The sequence below is a fragment of the Oncorhynchus masou genome, unplaced genomic scaffold (assembly GCF_036934945.1).
Source record: "Oncorhynchus masou masou isolate Uvic2021 unplaced genomic scaffold, UVic_Omas_1.1 unplaced_scaffold_5357, whole genome shotgun sequence".
In the NCBI taxonomy this organism is placed as follows: domain Eukaryota; kingdom Metazoa; phylum Chordata; class Actinopteri; order Salmoniformes; family Salmonidae; genus Oncorhynchus; species Oncorhynchus masou.
This window is the reverse complement of record NW_027011767.1, coordinates 1-18922: the sequence shown is the minus strand read 5'-3', so window position 1 is coordinate 18922 and position 18922 is coordinate 1. Positions and strand designations below refer to the sequence as shown.

At 49.8% G+C, this 18922-nt stretch overlaps 2 protein-coding genes across 4 annotated transcripts; both read left to right on the top strand.

Moving 5' to 3' along the window:
• Window positions 1-1361: 1361 nt before the first annotated feature.
• Window positions 1362-4395, top strand: LOC135535948 (exopolyphosphatase PRUNE1-like). Its single transcript, XM_064962349.1, has 2 exons — window positions 1362-1857; window positions 2018-4395. Exons 1-2 carry the CDS (start codon window positions 1777-1779, stop codon window positions 2402-2404), a joined length of 468 nt encoding a protein of 155 aa, XP_064818421.1. The 5' UTR covers window positions 1362-1776; the 3' UTR covers window positions 2405-4395.
• A 799-nt stretch (window positions 4396-5194) lies between these two features.
• On the top strand, window positions 5195-10513 carry LOC135535949 (bcl-2/adenovirus E1B 19 kDa-interacting protein 2-like protein). Of its 3 annotated transcripts, none has more exons than XM_064962350.1 (4): window positions 5195-5381; window positions 9748-9840; window positions 10023-10081; window positions 10173-10513. In XM_064962350.1, exons 1-4 carry the CDS (start codon window positions 5338-5340, stop codon window positions 10496-10498), a joined length of 522 nt encoding a protein of 173 aa, XP_064818422.1. In that variant the 5' UTR covers window positions 5195-5337; the 3' UTR covers window positions 10499-10513. The 3 variants fall into 3 exon arrangements, with proteins under 3 accessions (XP_064818422.1, XP_064818423.1, XP_064818424.1); XM_064962351.1 differs by having other exon boundaries at window positions 5197-5381; window positions 9760-9840; XM_064962352.1 differs by lacking the exon at window positions 5195-5381 and adding an exon at window positions 7037-7689 and having other exon boundaries at window positions 9760-9840.
• Window positions 10514-18922: the final 8409 nt, after the last annotated feature.

Below are 18922 nucleotides of genomic sequence, written 5' to 3'. Positions count from 1 at the left end.
AACAAAACAAACCGTTGTACTGTAATAGTTACTACAGTGCTGCTATTCGGGGCTAGCTGGCTAGCTACGTTGAAAGAACGACAATAGCTGGCCAGCTAACCTAGAAAATCGCTCTAGACTACACAATTGTCTTAGATACAAAGACGGCTATGTAGCTGGCTAGCTACGATCAAACAAATCAAACCGTTGTACTGTAATGAAGTGAAATGAAAAATGTGATACTACCTGTGGAGCGACGGAATGTTGACCGGGTAGTTGGAGTTCAATTCGGTAGAGGTTGGCTAGCTGTTGGCTAGCTAGCTAGCAGCATTTCCTACGTTAAGGACGACAAATAGCTGGCTAGCTAACCTCGGTAAATTAAGATAATCACTCTAAGTCTACACACTCTAAACTGCACAATTATCTTGGATACGAAGACAGCGAAGACAACTATGTAGCTAGCTGACACTACGCTAATCGAGTCGTTCAGTTGAGTGTAATAGTTTCTACAGTGCTAGTGGACAGTGGATGTTAGCTAGCTGCTTAGCTAGCTGCTGGGCAGATACGTTAGGACGACGAAATACGATAATATGCAATTGTCGTTGATACAAAGACGGCTATGTAGCTAGCTAAGAAGAAATTGCTAAGATAAGACAAATCAAACCGTTGTACTATAACGAAATGTAATGAAATGTAATGAAAAGTTATACTACCTGCGGACCGAAGTGTAGATGCGACCGCTCGCTCCAACCGGAACCGGAAATATATGTTGTTACTGCCTGACGCACCCTTCAGACACTTCCCCGTGTTACTGCCTGACGCACCCTTCAGACACTTCCCTGTGTTACTGCCTGACGCACCCTTCAGACACTTCCCTGTGTTACTGCCTGACGCACCCTTCAGACACTTCTCTGTTGTTACTGCCTGACGCACCCTTCAGACACTTCTCTGTTACTGCCTGACGCACCCTTCAGACACTTCTCTGTTACTGCCTGACGCACCCTTCAGACACTTCCCTGTTGTTACTGCCTGACGCACCCTTCAGACACTTCTCTGTTACTGCCTGACGCACCCTTCAGACACTTCTCTGTTACTGCCTGACGCACCCTTCAGACACTTCCCTGTGTTACTGCCTGACGCACCCTTCAGACACTTCCCTGTTGTTACTGCCTGACGCACCCTTCACACTTCCCTGTGTTACTGCCTGACGCACCCTTCAGACACTTCCCCGTGTTACTGCCTGACGCACCCTTCAGATACTTCTCTGTTGTTACTGCCTGACGCACCCTTCAGACACTTCCCTGTTGTTACTGCCTGACACACCCTTCAGACACTTCCCTGTGCTACTGCCTGACGCACCCTTCAGACACTTCCCTGTGTTACTGCCTGACGCACCCTTCAGACACTTCCCTGTGTTACTGCCTGACGCACCCTTCAGACACTTCCCTGTGTTACTGCCTGACGCACCCTTCAGACACTTCCCTGTGTTACTGCCTGACGCACCCTTCAAACACTCAAAATGTGAAGGTGGGACGTTTCACCTAGTTCATGAAGATCACCCCCCCACATGTCCAATCAGGTGGAACCACCCACAAGTAAAAAGGCACTAACCCTGTGCCTGTCTCTTCATGTGAACTTATAAAGGGACTCAACAGCTGCACTTGAGTTTATACTGAGATTCACAAACAAACTGTAATATCTATAAATGTTGTCCCTCAGGCTTTTCTACAGAGGCAAAGCTTACAGCAAGAGCTCTGTGAGTTCTGCCACAAGCACAGCTACAACCTGGTGGTGGCCATGACGATCTCCTTCAACGATAACAAGGAACCCTTCAGGCAGCTGGCTGTCTACAGCTCCAGCACCCTCTACAGGGGGGAGGTAGGAACTCCACCATCCTAATCAGACATGATCCCATAGAGTTGACTAGAGTTAAAGTAAGTCATTATGAAGAGTTGATAGTAAGCTTTGGGTTGCCAGGGTTGTTTTTTACAATGTATTTTTTTACATGATCAACTGAATGGTCTTTGTTGTCCTGCAGATGAGCCAAGCCTTGGAGCAAGCCCGGAGACCCAGTCTGAGCCTGAGTCCAATGAGCAGCCCTTACTCGGACATCAGGGCTTACCTCCAGGGCAACACGTTGGCCTCCAGGAAGAAGGTGCTGCCCATCATCAAGGACTTCCTGAGGGACAGGGAGCGAAGAGAGGTGCATTGTGGGACCCTAGAGGAGAGTTACGAGGTACCACAGCAACGAGCGTGCACTGAGGACGCTGGGATAGAGGAGGACTCCTACTTCCCCCCCACCCCTATGAACAGTCTGGTGGAGGGCTGTCCCCTTGACAACGGACTGCCCAAGATCAGCGCTGAAGCTCTGACGGAGAAGTTCAGCAAGATGGCCAGTGAAGAGGAGAACGCAGGGGGACTCTGATGTCACTCACACTCCTGGTGGTCAGTGGAGCACCCAAGCTCACTAACCTGTATAACAGCTGGATGGCCAGAGTTCTCGCAACAGGATTCAGACCAGTACAGGTTGTTTGTGACTGTGCAGGGTGTTGAGCTCGGCACAACATTGATCCGCTGGGACGAGGACTGGGAGGCCCACTGTTCCCAATCCAGAGGAGTAAACAATCCACTGGCAATCATATTGGAGATGATGGAAATGCATTGAAAATATTAGTGGCACCCGTGCTTTACGTTAGTGGCACCCGTGCTTTACGTTAGTGGCACCCGTGCTTTACGTTAGTGGCACCCGTGCTTTACGTTAGTGACACCCGTGCTTTACGTTAGTGACACCCGTGCTTTACGTTAGTGACACCCGTGCTTTACGTTAGTGACACCCGTGCTTTACGTTAGTGACACCCGTGCTTTGCGTTAGTGACACCCGTGCTTTGCGTTAGTGGCACCTGTGCTTTATATGGGGGGAGGGGGTTCCCGAGTGGCGTAGCGGTCCAAGGCACTGCATCTCAGTGGTAGAGGCGTCACTACATACCCTGGTTTGATTCCTGGCTGTATCACAACTGGTCGTGATTGGGAGTCCCATAGGGCTGCGCACAATTGTCCCAACGTCGTCCGGGTTAAGGTTTGGCCGGGGTAGGCCGTCATTGTAATAAGAATTTGTTCTTAACTGACTTGCCTAGTTAAATAAAGGTTAAATAAAAAAATATTAGTGACACCAATGCTTTCATCCTTGAATGGGAATAAGACATTTAATTGGGAACTCTGTTAATGGAAAAATAATCCCAGTTGTTATGTTTCCGGGAAAAATAGATTTTGCTGTAGATTTGAGAAAATAGATCCACTCTCTCTCTTCTCCCCAAGAGTGTGTGTGCAGCCTAGACTAATGTGTATATGAACATTTTTGTGATAGATGCCTAAACCAATATGTGGTCTGCTTACTAAGGCAACAGGGATCTTGATCCAGGAGGGCATTGAATGTCTACTGTAACCAAGGAGCTTGATCTTGACATCTAGGCACTGTGCCCTATACTAATGTGTATAGGAAGATCTTTGTGATAGATGCCTAAACCAATATGTGGCCCCACTTTATTTGGATAGTCCGGCTGAAGATAGTTTGACCATCTGTTGATAAGCAACGGCTTATTAAGCTTAGGGTAAGGGTTAATAGTTAGAGTTGGGATTAGGGTCAGAGTTAAGTTTAGGGCTTGGTTAGTACATAGTTAGTTGAAATGTGAGTCTGTAGAGCATCTACAAATGGACTGTCCAAATGAAGTGTTACTCTGCATGATATGCAGTGTTGATTTGACATAATTGATAAGCAGTTTGACGTTGAAGTAAAGTGTTTGTGTTGAATAATTATTGCTAGAGATAGCTAGACATTATTCCTTAACTGTTTTATTGATAATAAATCAGTTTTGAATGTTCTTCTGATTCAAAACACCATTATAATACTGTATCTTCCCCAAATGAAAGATTTTGTATACTGCAAATGTATGTAAACATAATGTATTTAAGAATTATCTGATTATATGCAATTGTATCGCACGAAGATACAGTAACTTCCGTTGGATTGTGTTAAAACACTTGGTACCAATGATATTGCTGATGTCATGTTAATTTGAATATAATACTTTGATATATTATCTGAAACTAGGACTCCCCAGAACCAAGGTACTTCCAGGCCTGATGTAGTCTAATTAAATGACTGTTTATTTCATAAAATGCTCAACTGATGAGAACAGTGTTTGAGATGTAGCCATATTCTGCACTGAAAGGTAGATTAGATTTCAGTCAAGGTTAGACCATTAGCAGATGTTATGTTATGAAGGACAATCAAGTGATTGTCAGTTTGACCTTTTTAATGATTTGGAAACCAGCTGACTAAAGTTTTACAGTTAGAAATGTAATGGTTTCACCTGAAATGTTGAAAAGGATTTAATTTAATTAAAGTTTCTTATCCTGTTTTGTCCATGTTATTTCAACTCAGTAGTTGTGATGTTGGGACCATGGAGGTTCCTCCCAGTGTGGTGTCTACTGTCTACCTTCTTCTAGAGTTTGGCCGTGTCCAAATGTTCATACTGTTTCTGTACCACACTGGGGTTTATGTTGTACTGGAAGTGCACACTTATTTTTTACGCACAAAATAAATTAGTCAACAGGGGTCTTGATCCAGGAGGGCATTGAATGTTTCTACTGTAACCAAGAAGCTTGATCTTGACATCTAGCCACTTAGCAAGTTAGCAAACCAAATGCATAGCTGGAGCCCTGAGCTGGATATCATGTATTTCTTATAGTTATACTTAAGTTGCAACGCGGCAGGCCCTGCGGGCGCTGGTGGCCCCAACCCAAGTAATGGTATTGAAAATCATACCGTTGGTATTTTTCTAAATACCCTGGTATAAACGGAATATCGCCCAAGCCTACCTCCCTATTGTCCTTACTCCTCCCTGACTGGGAGAACTGAGGCACATTCAATGGGATGCAATGTTTAGAACGCTGCAGATAGAAATGAAATGTATAGACTGGACAAGCCTCCATTATGCAGAGTACAAATGTTTCTGTTTATTCTATGCAGTGCATTTCTATCTGCGAGGCTCTAGCTAAACATGTTTCAATCTGCCGACTAAGCACCATAGCTGCCCAGGTGAGCTTAGCCTTAGGCAATAGGGAAGCAACCACAACAGGTCCTGCTGAAATGCAGAAAAACCTGTAGGGACAGGAAGAGGGTGAATTCACTGACATAGACACACATCCACACAAACACACACACCCACATCAACAGACTTCCTCATGAGAAAGGCAGATGAGCCAGCAGGCTGTCTTGTTTTGCAAGAAACACTAGTTCCTGGAGGTACCCATTCAGTGCTGAAATAATCATCTGATCTCACTCACAGGGTGGATGGTATGGGGACCTATACAGAGCAGGGGGACCAGTACATGCTAAATGGGTAAGTGATTAAACCACTTTGCTAGTTTATTCGGTGGAAACCCATAGTTTCACAACCAATGTGTGTAGCAAATGTGAAGTGACGCTCATAGCGGTGTGGGTTTCCTGAAACAAAAACAGTGGTGTCAGTGTTTCAGCTCATTTCAATTGCTAGAGGGAAAGATGGAGTAGTGGTTTTCAATTGCTTGAGGGAAATATGGAGTATTGCATTTAAATTGTTAGAGGGAAAGATGGAGTATTGAAGTGTGAGTGTTATATCTATCTCCTATCTCATTTACACCCCTCCAGACTCCATGTCATATGACCTACTCTCTGAACAATGGACAGGGGTTAACAAAAGGAGAAATGGGAAGTCACAAGCCACTCTGACACTAGCAAGGCCAGTAGTGACGACAAAGATGCCACCCGTCCTGAGAGTCTCTGCTCTAATTACTTCCTCAGTGCTGAATCGCTGGCTTTGCAAAGCTGACAAAGCTTTGATTCATGCATGGGCTTAGTAATGGCCAATGTTTGTTTTTATAACTAAGATTTACATGGACTAAAGGGCAACTTCCACCACTGGATTTTGTGAGTTGTTGACAAGAGTCACGAACAGTGTCTGGGGTGATGTAATAATGCCACTAGATATACATTTGATTTAGGCCTATTATTACTATACCGGTAATTGGAAAGAAACATACTGATCTTAGTCTCTGTCTGATACTCGTACTGCGAGGTACAGAAAGACAGCCACTGTATCTCTGATGTCATCATTAGTTGCCTCCGAATTCCTTCCACATCCCTTCTGTATATTGTCATCAATCTATCTGCCGGAGGTGGATAGATTGGAGTTGGAGGTATAGATAGATTATTGGCGTCAAAGAGGCATTTTTCCCGTTGTCTTTTGGAAGTAGGCTACATACCGGCTGTAACGGGAGTAAATGAGATGGTTGCTCAGCGTAACTCCATGTTTGGTGATCAAGGAACATATTTTGACATAATGCTGGCGGAAAGGGAGTTTGAATCGGAGCTTTCTTTGCGTTTGGTTAATCCCTGCTATCTACTCCTGTCCTCTTATAGGCAGAGGCTTCAATAACTGCCTCTACAGGCCGTGGCCATTACAATATCAGGTTTCCTTAACACCGAGTATACACCCAAGGCATGCTTCATCGGGAATAATGCAAGAGCACAGAGGTTGTCTTCCCTTCCCACCACGAGCAGCTATTAACAGATTGTTTTTACACGCGTCTACAGGTAACTGCCAAAATACACAAAACGTGTCTTAATATTGCGTTGGGACACCACGAGCCAGAACAGCTTCAATGCGCCGTGGCAAAGATTCTGCAAGTGTCTGGAACGCTATTGGGGGATGCGACACCATTGTTCAACGGACACCACGAGCCAGAACAGCTTCAATGCGCCGTGGCAAAGATTCTGCAAGTGTCTGGAACGCTATTGGGGGGGGATGCGACACCATTGTTCAACGAGACATTGCATAATTTGGCGTTTTGTAGATGGTGGTGGGAAACGCTGTCTCACGAGCCGCCCAGAATCTCCCTTAAGTGTTCAATTGAGTTGAGATCTGTTCACTGGTTGGTTGCAACACAGAGATACACACAATCGCATACACATACACACCCTTTAAACCCCCTATGCTACAATCTCACAAGATGTTCAGGTGTTCAGTGCCACAACGATCACGTCATAACGGGACGCCCACATTTTAAATAATTAAATAGATAATGAGTTTATACTCAGACCACATCTCACAAACCAACGCAGCTCAACCTTACTGTCACGAGTTCAGCTGGGTTGACTCATTAAACCATAGACATACAGGCTCTCGAGAGGGACCTATTGATGTGTCATTCTCGTTTTAAAAAATCAGGAGAAGGCAATACCGTTTTTTTAATGATCGTTGAGTAAACAGGAACTGTTATTGTTTCCGAAATGTGTTTCCTTTTAGTGTGGGAAGAGTTTGAGACTGCTGCATTGAGATACTCAACTATTTATCTACGGATCTGCTCATTTTGATGTGTTTACAAGTTGCGATGAGTGATAGATCAGAAAGTTCTCACTCACTCAGGTGTGGTGAACGTGTCACCAGCGGAGCACGTACAAAGCCCTCTGATTGGCTAAGCTAATGTATTGTTTGCTGTGTGGTTGGGTCGTCAGAACACTGCACTTGTGCGAACGTCGGAGTGTTTACAATTGACGACTTTGAAATGACTTATCTTCTTGATCAACATTTATTTTAACGTTTTTTTGTACTCATCTTTTTATCATGATGTCTGCATGAGTGCGCGTTTATACAGAGGAAAGGGTGAAAGGTAGGCTATGCTCAGTCGCTTTGTGTATCGGCGTGTCTCTTTATTTACAAAGGCATTGTGTAACTACAGTAGAACTAGGTTGTTGGAGACGGGGAAACTGATGTGGAAGCCATGTATAATCCAGTTGACGGCTTGAACACAGTTGTGCAAAGTTAGTTTACATCATGTTAATACTGTGCAATGACACGAAAAGTGCTTAAACTATATGGATAAACTTACTGTAGTTTCATGATTCTTCATTTGTTTATACATAGGGCCTACAGTTTACATTTACATTTAAGTCATTTAGCAGACGCTCTTATCCAGAGCGACTTACAAATTGGTGAATTCACCTTCTGACATCAGTGGAACAGCCACTTTACTACAGTTGGACATATTATAATTATTTTATCTTTTCCAATTTATTGATGCACCTAGCATTTGCTTATCACTCTGTTTTAATTTCTAAGTGACAGCTGGTGGTCTTCTAAACCAAGACTATTCCCCTTTATGACAGTTTACAAATGAGTCTATATTCTTTATTTGTATGTCTTTACAGTGTGATGCTATATGAACGTCATTACTTTAAAAGCCCAATTTCCTTTTACGGTGTGTAAAGTCTAATTCATATGACAGGTGAGCACTAATGAAACGTTAGCACAATATAGGGAAGTGATCAGCAGACATACTGTACATATGTGCCAAGGGTGCATTATGCATGCAGCTGGTGGGTCGAAGGGTGTGTTGGCCTTTTTGTGAACCACTCTTCCATGGAGTACTGGAGGCACAGTCACAGAGGGTGCTGTTTGACTCTTGCAGTGGTCCTGAAACCTTGTCAAGTGTGTCCACTGGCAGAGGCAGTCTAGACCAATGACAGCCAGAGGACACACATGGAGTAAGACAAGTTGCAAGCCTACATTGTTAGTTTCTCTCTCTCGCTCTTCTGCACTTGGACATGATTGTGTCTGTGTACTCTCTGAGCACTGGAGTGAGGTGAGGGAGAACTTGAGGACTCTTCTCAGTGTGTGCGTGTGTGTGGGGCGGGTGCTTGTTTGCAAGGTGTGTCTTGACTGTGATAAGGGCTCGGCAAGTAAGAGTGGCTTGTCTGTTAAATGAACAAAACAGTGCTTTGCCGTTGCACAGCCATTGGCTTCTATGCAAGCGGCCCTGCTGAGGTTACTGCCTTTTAGAAGATTGTGTTCCACAATATAATATAACCAGTTGATTTTACAGTTTCAATTAATCTTAAATAGTACTAATGGTTATGATAAATGAGGTATTGTTTCACACTGGTGGCATATAGATAAATGCACATTATGTGTGTACAAGAACAATCAAAACATGTCAAATGCCCATCCCTATAATCCTGTTTTCTGCCAACAATGCCTGCAGTACCACAGTCAACCTTGAACCTCCTGGTTTCAATGAGAGGGGGCAGTCGTTCTCCCCTGGTAACCAATGAACATATTTGTCACACCCTGACCATAGTTTGCTTTGTATGTTTCTATGTTTTGTTTGGTCAGGGTGTGATCTGAGTGGGCATTCTATGTTACATGTCTAGTTTGTCTATTTCTATGTTTGGCCTGATATGGTTCTCAATCAGAGGCAGGTGTTAGTCATTGTCTCGGATTGGGAACCATATTTAGGTAGCCTGTTTGGTGTTGGGTTTTGTGGGTGATTGTTCCTGTCTCAGTGTTTGCACCAGATAGGGCTGTTTTTTTTTCTTCACATTTCTTGTTTTGTTAGTTTATTCATGTATAGTGTCTTTATAAATTAAACATGAATAACCACCACGCTGCGTTTTGGTCCGCCTCTCCTTCAAGTAAAGAAAACTGTTACAATATTGCAATGATTCGACCTTGTGATTCATGCGTAATGTTTGACAGGCACTTTACAAAGACTTAATTAATTTGGTATCATCACATTAAAAACATGGTACATGCGTTTGGGCAGTGGCCTTCATCAGAGTGTCTGCCAGACTGTGTCTTATTTGGACTCTTAAGGACTATAGACTGTTGTTGAATCTTCTGATTATTACAGCATGTACAGCAATACTATAGAATGTACTGTGACATGCAGTCTGTTCTGTAGGAGTCCAGAGGGGGCGAAGGCTGCTTCCTACATCCAGGACATGGAGCTGAGGGAGGAATGGCAGGATGAGGAGTTCCCCAGGTCAGAGACACACCTAACCCTGACCTTTAACCTTACCCCCTGACCTCATGAACTGTAAACCCCAGCCTGTTCACCATGACAATCTTAAATTATATTTTAGGTCCCTGCAAAGAATGCTTTTTGGTTATGACCGGGTAAGAAAGCAGTACTAAGCTGTTTCAACTATTTTGTATCCCCCCCAGACCTCTTCCTGAAGATTCCCATAGTCCTGAGACCCAAGGAGAAAATGCAGAGAGACCAGGTATATCCCTAATACCATAAGTCTGCAAAAGCCTAATTCCAAAAGTACTGCACCATATCCCACAATACCTGTGTGTGTGCTACTCCCCCAGCTCCACCCACCAGCCTGGCCCTGTCAGAAAACCCCATAAGGAAGAAGCGTCTGGTGGCGCCCACCCTCAGCCTGACCCTGTCCCGTACCGACTCAGCGGACCGCAGTGTGAAGTCAGGGGACACCGGGTACTCTGCCGCCGCCCTCTCACCCGACGAAGATGACACCGAGCTGGACATCAACCTGGAGGCCCTGGAGACGCCCTCGGACAGCGAGTCCTGCAACTTCCCTGACAGCATGCACGAACTGGAGTGGGAGGGTGAGAGAGGAGACAAGAACTGGAGTGGGAGGGTGAGAGGGGAGACAAGAACTGGAGTGGGAGGGTGAGAGGGGAGACAATAACTGGAGTGAGAGGGGAGACAAGAACTGGAGTGGGAGGGTGAGAGAGGAGACAAGAACTGGAGGGAGAGGGGAGACAAGAACTGGAGTGGGAGGGTGAGAGGGGAGACAAGAACTGGAGTGGGAGGGGAGACAAGAACTGGAGTGGGAGGGTGAGAGAGGAGACAAGAACTGGAGTGGGAGGGTGAGAGAGGAGACAAGAACTGGAGTGGGAGGGTGAGAGGGGAGACAAGAACTGGAGTGGGAGGGTGAGAGGGGAGACAAGAACTGGAGTGGGAGGGTGAGAGGTGAGACAAGAACTGGAGTGGGAGGGTGAGAGGGGAGACAAGAACTGGAGGGTGAGAGAGGACACAAGAACTGGAGTGGGAGGGTGAGAGGGGAGACAAGAACTGGAGTGAGAGGGGAGACAAGAACTGGAGTGGGAGGGTGAGAGGGGAGACAATAACTGGAGGGAGAGAGGAGACAAGAACTGGAGTGGGAGGGTGAGAGAGGAGACAAGAACTGGAGGGAGAGGGGAGACAAGAACTGGAGTGGGAGGGTGAGAGGGGAGACAAGAACTGGAGTGGGAGGGTGAGAGAGGAGACAAGAACTGGGGTGAGTGGGTGAGAGAGGGGACAAGAACAGAAGTGGGAGGGTGAGAGAGGAGACAAGAACTGGAGTGGGAGGGTGAGAGGGGAGACAAGAACTGGAATGGGAGGGTGAGAGGGGAGACAAGAATTGGAGTGGGAGGGTGAGAGAGGAGACAAGAACTGGAGTGGGAGGGTGAGAGGGGAGACAAGAACTGGAGGGTGAGAGAGGAGACAAGAACTGGAGTGGGAGGGTGAGAGAGGAGACAAGAACTGGAGTGGGAGGGTGAGAGAGGAGACAAGAACTGGAGTGAGAGGGGAGACAAGAACTGGAGTGGGAGGGTGAGAGGGTAGACAATAACTGGAGTGAGAGGGGAGACAAGAACTGGAGTGGGAGGGTGAGAGGGGAGACAAGAACTGGAGTGGGAGGGTGAGAGAGGAGACAAGAACTGGAGTGGGAGGGTGAGAGAGGAGACAATAACTGGGGTGAGTGGGTGAGAGAGGGGACAAGAACAGAAGTGGGAGGGTGAGAGGGGAGACAAGAACTGGAGTGGGAGGGTGAGAGGGGAGACAAGAACTGGAGTGGGAGGGTGAGAGGGGAGACAAGAACTGGAGTGGGAGGGTGAGAGGGGAGACAAGAACTGGAGTGGGAGGGTGAGAGGGGAGACAAGAACTGGAGTGGGAGGGTGAGAGGGGAGACAAGAACTGGAGTGGGAGGGTGAGAGGGGAGACAAGAACTGGAGTGGGAGGGTGAAAGAGAACTGGAGTGGGAGGGTGAGAGAGAACTGGAGTGGGAGGGTGAGAGAGAACTGGAGTGGGAGGGTGAGAGAGAACTGGAGTGGGAGGGTGAGAGAGAACTGGAGTGGGAGGGTGAGAGAGAACTGGAGTGGGAGGGTGAGAGAGAACTGGAGTGGGAGGGTGAGAGAGAACTGGAGTGGGAGGGTGAAAGAGAACTGGAGTGGGAGGGTGAAAGAGAACTGGAGTGGGAGGGTGAAAGAGAACTGGAGTGGGAGGGTGAAAGAGAACTGGAGTGGGAGGGTGAGAGGGGAGACCAGAACTGAAGTGGGAGGGTGAGAGGGGAGACCAGAACTGGAGTGGGAGGGTGAGAGGGGAGACCAGAACTGGAGTGGGAGGGTGAGAGGGAGACCAGAACTGGAGTGGGAGGGTGAGAGGGGAGACCAGAACTGGAGGGTGAGAGGGGAGACAAGAACTGGAGTGGGAGGGTGAGAGGGGAGACAAGAACTGGAGTGGGAGGGTGAGAGGGGAGACAAGAACTGGAGTGGGATGGTGAGAGGGGAGACAATAACTGGAGTGGGAGGGTGAGAGGGGAGACAATAACTGGAGTGGGAGGGTGAGAGGGAGACAAGAACTGGAGTGGGAGGGTGAGAGGGGAGACAATAACTGGAGTGGGAGGGTGAGAGGGAGACAAGAACTGGAGTGGGAGGGTGAGAGGGGAGACAAGAACTGGAGTGGGAGGGTGAGAGGGGAGACAAGAACTGGAGTGGGAGGGTGAGAGGGGAGACAAGAACTGGAGTGGGAGGGTGAGAGGGGAGACAAGAACTGGAGTGGGAGGGTGAGAGGAGACAAGAACTGGAGTGGGTGAGAGAGGGGACAAGAACAGAAGTGGGAGGGTGAGAAAGGGGACAAGAACTGGAGTGGGAGGGGAGACAATAACTGGAATGGGAGGGTGAGAGAGGAGACAAGAACTGGAGTGGGAGGGTGAGAGAGGAGACAAGAACTGGAGTGGGAGGGTGAGAGGGGAGACAAGAACTGGAGTGGGAGGGTGAGAGGGGAGACAAGAACTGGAGTGGGAGGGTGAGAGGGGAGACAAGAACTGGAGTGGGAGGGTGAGAGGGGAGACAAGAATTGGAGTGGGAGGGTGAGAGAGGAGACAAGAACTGGAGTGGGAGGGTGAGAGGGGAGACAAGAACTGGAGGGTGAGAGAGGAGACAAGAACTGGAGTGGGAGGGTGAGAGAGGAGACAAGAACTGGAGTGAGAGGGGAGACAAGAACTGGAGTGGGAGGGTGAGAGGGTAGACAATAACTGGAGTGAGAGGGGAGACAAAAACTGGAGTGGGAGGGTGAGAGAGGAGACAAGAACTGGAGTGAGAGGGGAGACAAGAACTGGAGTGGGAGGGTGAGAGGGGAGACAAGAACTGGAGTGGGAGGGTGAGAGAGGAGACAAGAACTGGAGTGGGAGGGTGAGAGAGGAGACAATAACTGGGGTGAGTGGGTGAGAGAGGGGACAAGAACAGAAGTGGGAGGGTGAGAGAGGAGACAAGAACTGGAGTGGGAGGGTGAGAGAGAACTGGAGTGGGAGGGTGAGAGAGAACTGGAGTGGGAGGGTGAGAGAGAACTGGAGTGGGAGGGTGAGAGAGAACTGGAGTGGGAGGGTGAAAGAGAACTGGAGTGGGAGGGTGAAAGAGAACTGGAGTGGGAGGGTGAAAGAGAACTGGAGTGGGAGGGTGAAAGAGAACTGGAGTGGGAGGGTGAAAGAGAACTGGAGTGGGAGGGTGAGAGGGGAGACCAGAACTGGAGTGGGAGGGTGAGAGGGGAGACCAGAACTGGAGTGGGAGGGTGAGAGGGGAGACCAGAACTGGAGTGGGAGGGTGAGAGGGGAGACCAGAACTGGAATGGGAGGGTGAGAGGGGAGACAAGAACAGAAGTGGGAGGGTGAGAAAGGGGACAAGAACTGGAGTGGGAGGGGAGACAAGAACTGGAATGGGAGGGTGAGAGAGGAGACAAGAACTGGAGTGAGAGGGGAGACAAGAACTGGAGTGGGAGGGTGAGAGGGGAGACAAGAACTGGAGTGGGAGGGTGAGATGGGAGACAAGAACTGGAGTGGGAGGGTGAGAGGGGAGACAAGAACTGGAGTGGGAGGGTGAGAGGGGAGACAAGAGCTGGAGTGGGAGGGTTAGAGAAGAAACAAGAACTGGAGTGGGAGGGTGAGAGAGGAGACAAGAACTGGAGTGGGAGGGTGAGAGAGGAGACAGGAACTGGATTGGGAGGGTTAGAGAAGAAACAAGAACTGGAGTGGGAGGGTGAGAGAGGAGACAAGAACTGGAGTGGGAGGGTTAGAGAAGAAACAAGAACTGGAGTGGGAGGTTGAGAGAAGAAACAAGAACTGGAGTGGGAGGTTGAGAGAGGAGACAAGAACTGGAGTGGGAGGGTGAGAGGGGAGACAAGAACTGTAGTGGGAGGGTGAGAGAGAACTGGAGTGGGAGGGTGAGAGAGAACTGGAGTGGGAGGGTGAGAGAGAACTGGAGTGGGAGGGTGAGAGAGAACTGGAGTGGCAGGGTGAGAGAGAACTGGAGTGGGAGGGTGAGAGAGAACTGGAGTGGGAGGGTGAAAAATAACTGGAGTGGGAGGGTGAAAAAGAACTGGAGTGGGAGGGTGAAAGAGAACTGGAGTGGGAGGGTGAAAGAGAACTGGAGTGGGAGGGTGAAAGAGAACTGGAGTGGGAGGGTGAAAGAGAACTGGAGTGGGAGGGTGAAAGAGAACTGGAGTGGGAGGGTGAGAGGGAGACCAGAACTGGAGTGGGAGGGTGAGAGGGGAGACCAGAACTGGAGTGGGAGGGTGAGAGGGGAGACCAGAACTGGAGTGGGAGGGTGAGAGGGGAGACAAGAACTGGAGTGGGAGGGTGAGAGAGAACTGGAGTGGGAGGGTGAGAGAGAACTGGAGTGGGAGGGTGAGAGAGAACTGGAGTGGGAGGGTGAGAGAGAACTGGAGTGGGAGGGTGAGAGAGAACTGGAGTGGCAGGGTGAGAGAGAACTGGAGTGGGAGGGTGAGAGAGAACTGGAGTGGCAGGGTGAGAGAGAACTGGTGTGGGAGGGTGAAAAATAACTGGAGTGGGAGGGTGAAAAAGAACTGGAGTGGGAGGGTGAAAGAGAACTGGAGTGGGAGGGTGAAAGAGAACTGGAGTGGGAGGGTGAAAGAGAACTGGAGTGGGAGGGTGAAAGAGAACTGGAGTGGGAGGGTGAGAGGGGAGACCAGAACTGGAGTGGGAGGGTGAGAGGGGAGACCAGAACTGGAGTGGGAGGGTGAGAGGGGAGACCAGAACTGGAGTGGGAGGGTGAGAGGGGAGACCAGAACTGGAGTGGGAGGGTGAGAGGGGAGACCAGAACTGGAGTGGGAGGGTGAGAGGGGAGACCAGAACTGGAGTGGGAGGGTGAGAGGGGAGACCAGAACTGGAGTGGGAGGGTGAGAGGGGAGACCAGAACTGGAGTGGGAGGGTGAGAGGGGAGACAAGAACTGGAGTGGGAGGGTGAGAGGGGAGACAAGAACTGGAGTGGGAGGGTGAGAGGGGAGACAAGAACTGGAGTGGGAGGGTGAGAGGGGAGACAATAACTGGAGTGGGAGGGTGAGAGGGGAGACAATAACTGGAGTGGGAGGGTGAGAGGGGAGACAAGAACTGGAGTGGGAGGGTGAGAGGGGAGACAAGAACTGGAGTGGGAGGGTGAGAGGGGAGACAAGAACTGGAGTGGGTGAGAGAGGGGACAAGAACAGAAGTGGGAGGGTGAGAAAGGGGACAAGAACTGGAGTGGGAGGGGAGACAATAACTGGAATGGGAGGGTGAGAGAGGAGACAAGAACTGGAGTGGGAGGGTGAGAGAGGAGACAAGAACTGGAGTGGGAGGGTGAGAGGGGAGACAAGAATTGGAGTGGGAGGGTGAGAGAGGAGACAAGAACTGGAGGGTGAGAGAGGAGACAAGAACTGGAGTGGGAGGGTTAGAGAAGAAACAAGAACTGGAGTGGGAGGGTGAGAGAAGAAACAAGAACTGGAGTGAGTGGGTGAGAGAGGAGACAAGAACTGGAGTGAGTGGGTGAGAGAGGAGACAAGAACTGGGGTGAGTGGGTGAGAGTGGGGACAAGAACAGAAGTGGGAGGGTGAGAGAGGAGACAAGAACTGGAGTGGGAGGGTGAGAGGGGAGACAAGAACTGGAGTGGGAGGGTGAGAGGGGGAGACAAGAACTGGAGTGGGAGGGTGAAAGAGAACTGGAGTGGGAGGGTGAGAGAGAACTGGAGTGGGAGGGTGAAAGAGAACTGGAGTGGGAGGGTGAGAGAGACCTGGAGTGGGAGGGTGAGAGAGAACTGGAGTGGGAGGGTGAAAGAGAACTGGAGTGGGAGGGTGAGAGAGACCTGGAGTGGGAGGGTGAAAAAGAACTGGAGTGGGAGGGTGAGAGGGGAGACAAGAACTGGAGTGGGAGTGTGAGAGGGGAGACAAGAACTGGAGTGGGAGGGTGAGAGAGGAGACGAACTGGAGTGGGACGTTGAGAGAGGAGACAAGAACTGGAGTGGGAGGGTGAGAGAGAGACAAGAATTGGAGTGGGAGGTGAGAGGGAGACAAGAATTGGAGTGGGAGGGTTAGAGGGGAGACAAGAACTGGAGTGGAATGGTGAGAGGCGAGACAAGAATTGGAGTGGGAGGGTGAGAGAGGAGACAAGAACTGGAGGGTGAGAGAGGAGACAAGAACTGGAGTGGGAGGGTTAGAGAAGAAACAAGAACTGGAGTGGGAGGGTGAGAGAGGAGACAAGAACTGGAGTGGGAGGGTGAGAGGGTAGACAAGAATTGGAGTGGGAGGGTGAGAGGGGAGACAAGAACTGGAGTGGGAGGGTTAGAGAAGAAACAAGAACTGGAGTGGGAGGGTGAGAGAGGAGACAAGAACTGGAGTGGGAGGGTGAGAGAGGAGACAAGAACTGGAGTGGGAGGGTGAGAGAGGAGACAAGAACTGGAGTGGGAGGGTTAGAGAAGAAACAAGAACTGGAGTGGGAGGGTGAGAGAAGAAACAAGAACTGGAGTGAGTGGGTGAGAGAGGAGACAAGAACTGGAGTGAGTGGGTGAGAGAGGAGACAAGAACTGGGGTGAGTGGGTGAGAGTGGGGACAAGAACAGAAGTGGGAGGGTGAGAGAGGAGACAAGAACTGGAGTGGGAGGGTGAGAGGGGAGACAAGAACTGGAGTGGGAGGGTGAGAGGGGAGACAAGAACTGGAGTGGGAGGGTGAAAGAGAACTGGAGTGGGAGGGTGAGAGAGAACTGGAGTGGGAGGGTGAAAGAGAACTGGAGTGGGAGGGTGAGAGAGACCTGGAGTGGGAGGGTGAGAGAGAACTGGAGTGGGAGGGTGAAAGAGAACTGGAGTGGGAGGGTGAGAGAGACCTGGAGTGGGAGGGTGAAAAAGAACTGGAGTGGGAGGGTGAGAGGGGAGACAAGAACTGGAGTGGGAGTGTGAGAGGGGAGACAAGAACTGGAGTGGGAGGGTGAGAGAGGAGACGAACTGGAGTGGGACGTTGAGAGAGGAGACAAGAACTGGAGTGGGAGGGTGAGAGAGGAGACAAGAATTGGAGTGGGAGGGTGAGAGGGGAGACAAGAATTGGAGTGGGAGGGTTAGAGGGGAGACAAGAACTGGAGTGGAATGGTGAGAGGCGAGACAAGAATTGGAGTGGGAGGGTGAGAGAGGAGACAAGAACTGGAGGGTGAGAGAGGAGACAAGAACTGGAGTGGGAGGGTTAGAGAAGAAACAAGAACTGGAGTGGGAGGGTGAGAGAGGAGACAAGAACTGGAGTGGGAGGGTGAGAGGGTAGACAAGAATTGGAGTGGGAGGGTGAGAGGGGAGACAAGAACTGGAGTGGGAGGGTTAGAGAAGAAACAAGAACTGGAGTGGGAGGGTGAGAGGAGACAAGAACTGGAGTGGGAGGGTGAGAGAGGAGACAAGAACTGGAGTGGGAGGGTGAGAGAGGAGACAAGAACTGGAGTGGGAGTGTGAGAGGGGAGACAAGAACTGGGTTGAGAGAGAACTGGAGTGGGAGGGTGAAAGAGAACTGGAGTGGGAGGGTGAAAGAGAACTGGAGTGGGAGGGTGAGAGAGAACTGGAGTGGGAGGGTGAGAGAGAACTGGAGTGGGAGGGTGAGAGAGAACTGGAGTGGGAGGGTGAGAGAGAACTGGGAGTGGGAGGGTGAGAGAGAACTGGAGTGGGAGGGTGAGAGAGAACTGGAGTGGGAGGGTGAGAGAGAACTGGAGTGGGAGGGTGAGAGAGAACTGGAGTGGGAGGTTGAGAGAGAACTGGAGTGGGAGGTTGAGAGAGAACTGGAGTGGGAGGGTGAAAGAGAACATGAGTGGGAGGGTGAAAGGGGAGACAAGAACTGGAGTGGGAGGGTGAGAGAGGAGACAAGAACTGGAGTGGGAGGGTGAGAGAGGAGACAAGAACTGGAGTGGGAGGGTGAGAGAGAGACAAGAACTGGAGTGGGAGGGTGAGAGAGGAGACAAGAACTGGAGTGGGAGCGTGAGAGGGGAGACAAGAACGGGATTGGGAGCGTGAGAGGGGAGACAAGAACTGGAGTGGGAGAGTGAGAGAGGAGACAAGAACTGGAGTGGGAGGGTGAGAGAGGAGACAAGAACTGGAGTGGGAGGTTGAGAGAGGAGACAAGAACTGGAGTGGGAGGGTGAGAGAGGAGACAAGAACTGGAGTGGGAGGGTGAGAGAGGAGACTAGAACTGGAGTGGGAGGGTGAGAGAGGAGACTAGAACTGGGGTGAGAGGGGAGACAAGAACTGGAGTGGGAGGGTGAGAGGGGAGACAAGAACTGGAGTGGGTGAGAGAGGGGACAAGAACAGAAGTGGGAGGGTGAGAGAGGAGACAAGAACTGGAGTGGGAGGGTGAGAGAAGAAACAAGAACTGGAGTGGGAGGGTGAGAAAGGAGACTAGAACTGGAGTGGGTGGGTCAGAGGGGAGACAAGAACTGGAGTGGGAGGGTGAGAGAAGAAACAAGAACTGGAGTGGGAGGGTGAGAAAGGAGACTAGAACTGGAGTGGGTGGGTCAGAGGGGAGACAAGAACTGGAGTGGGAGGGTGAGAGG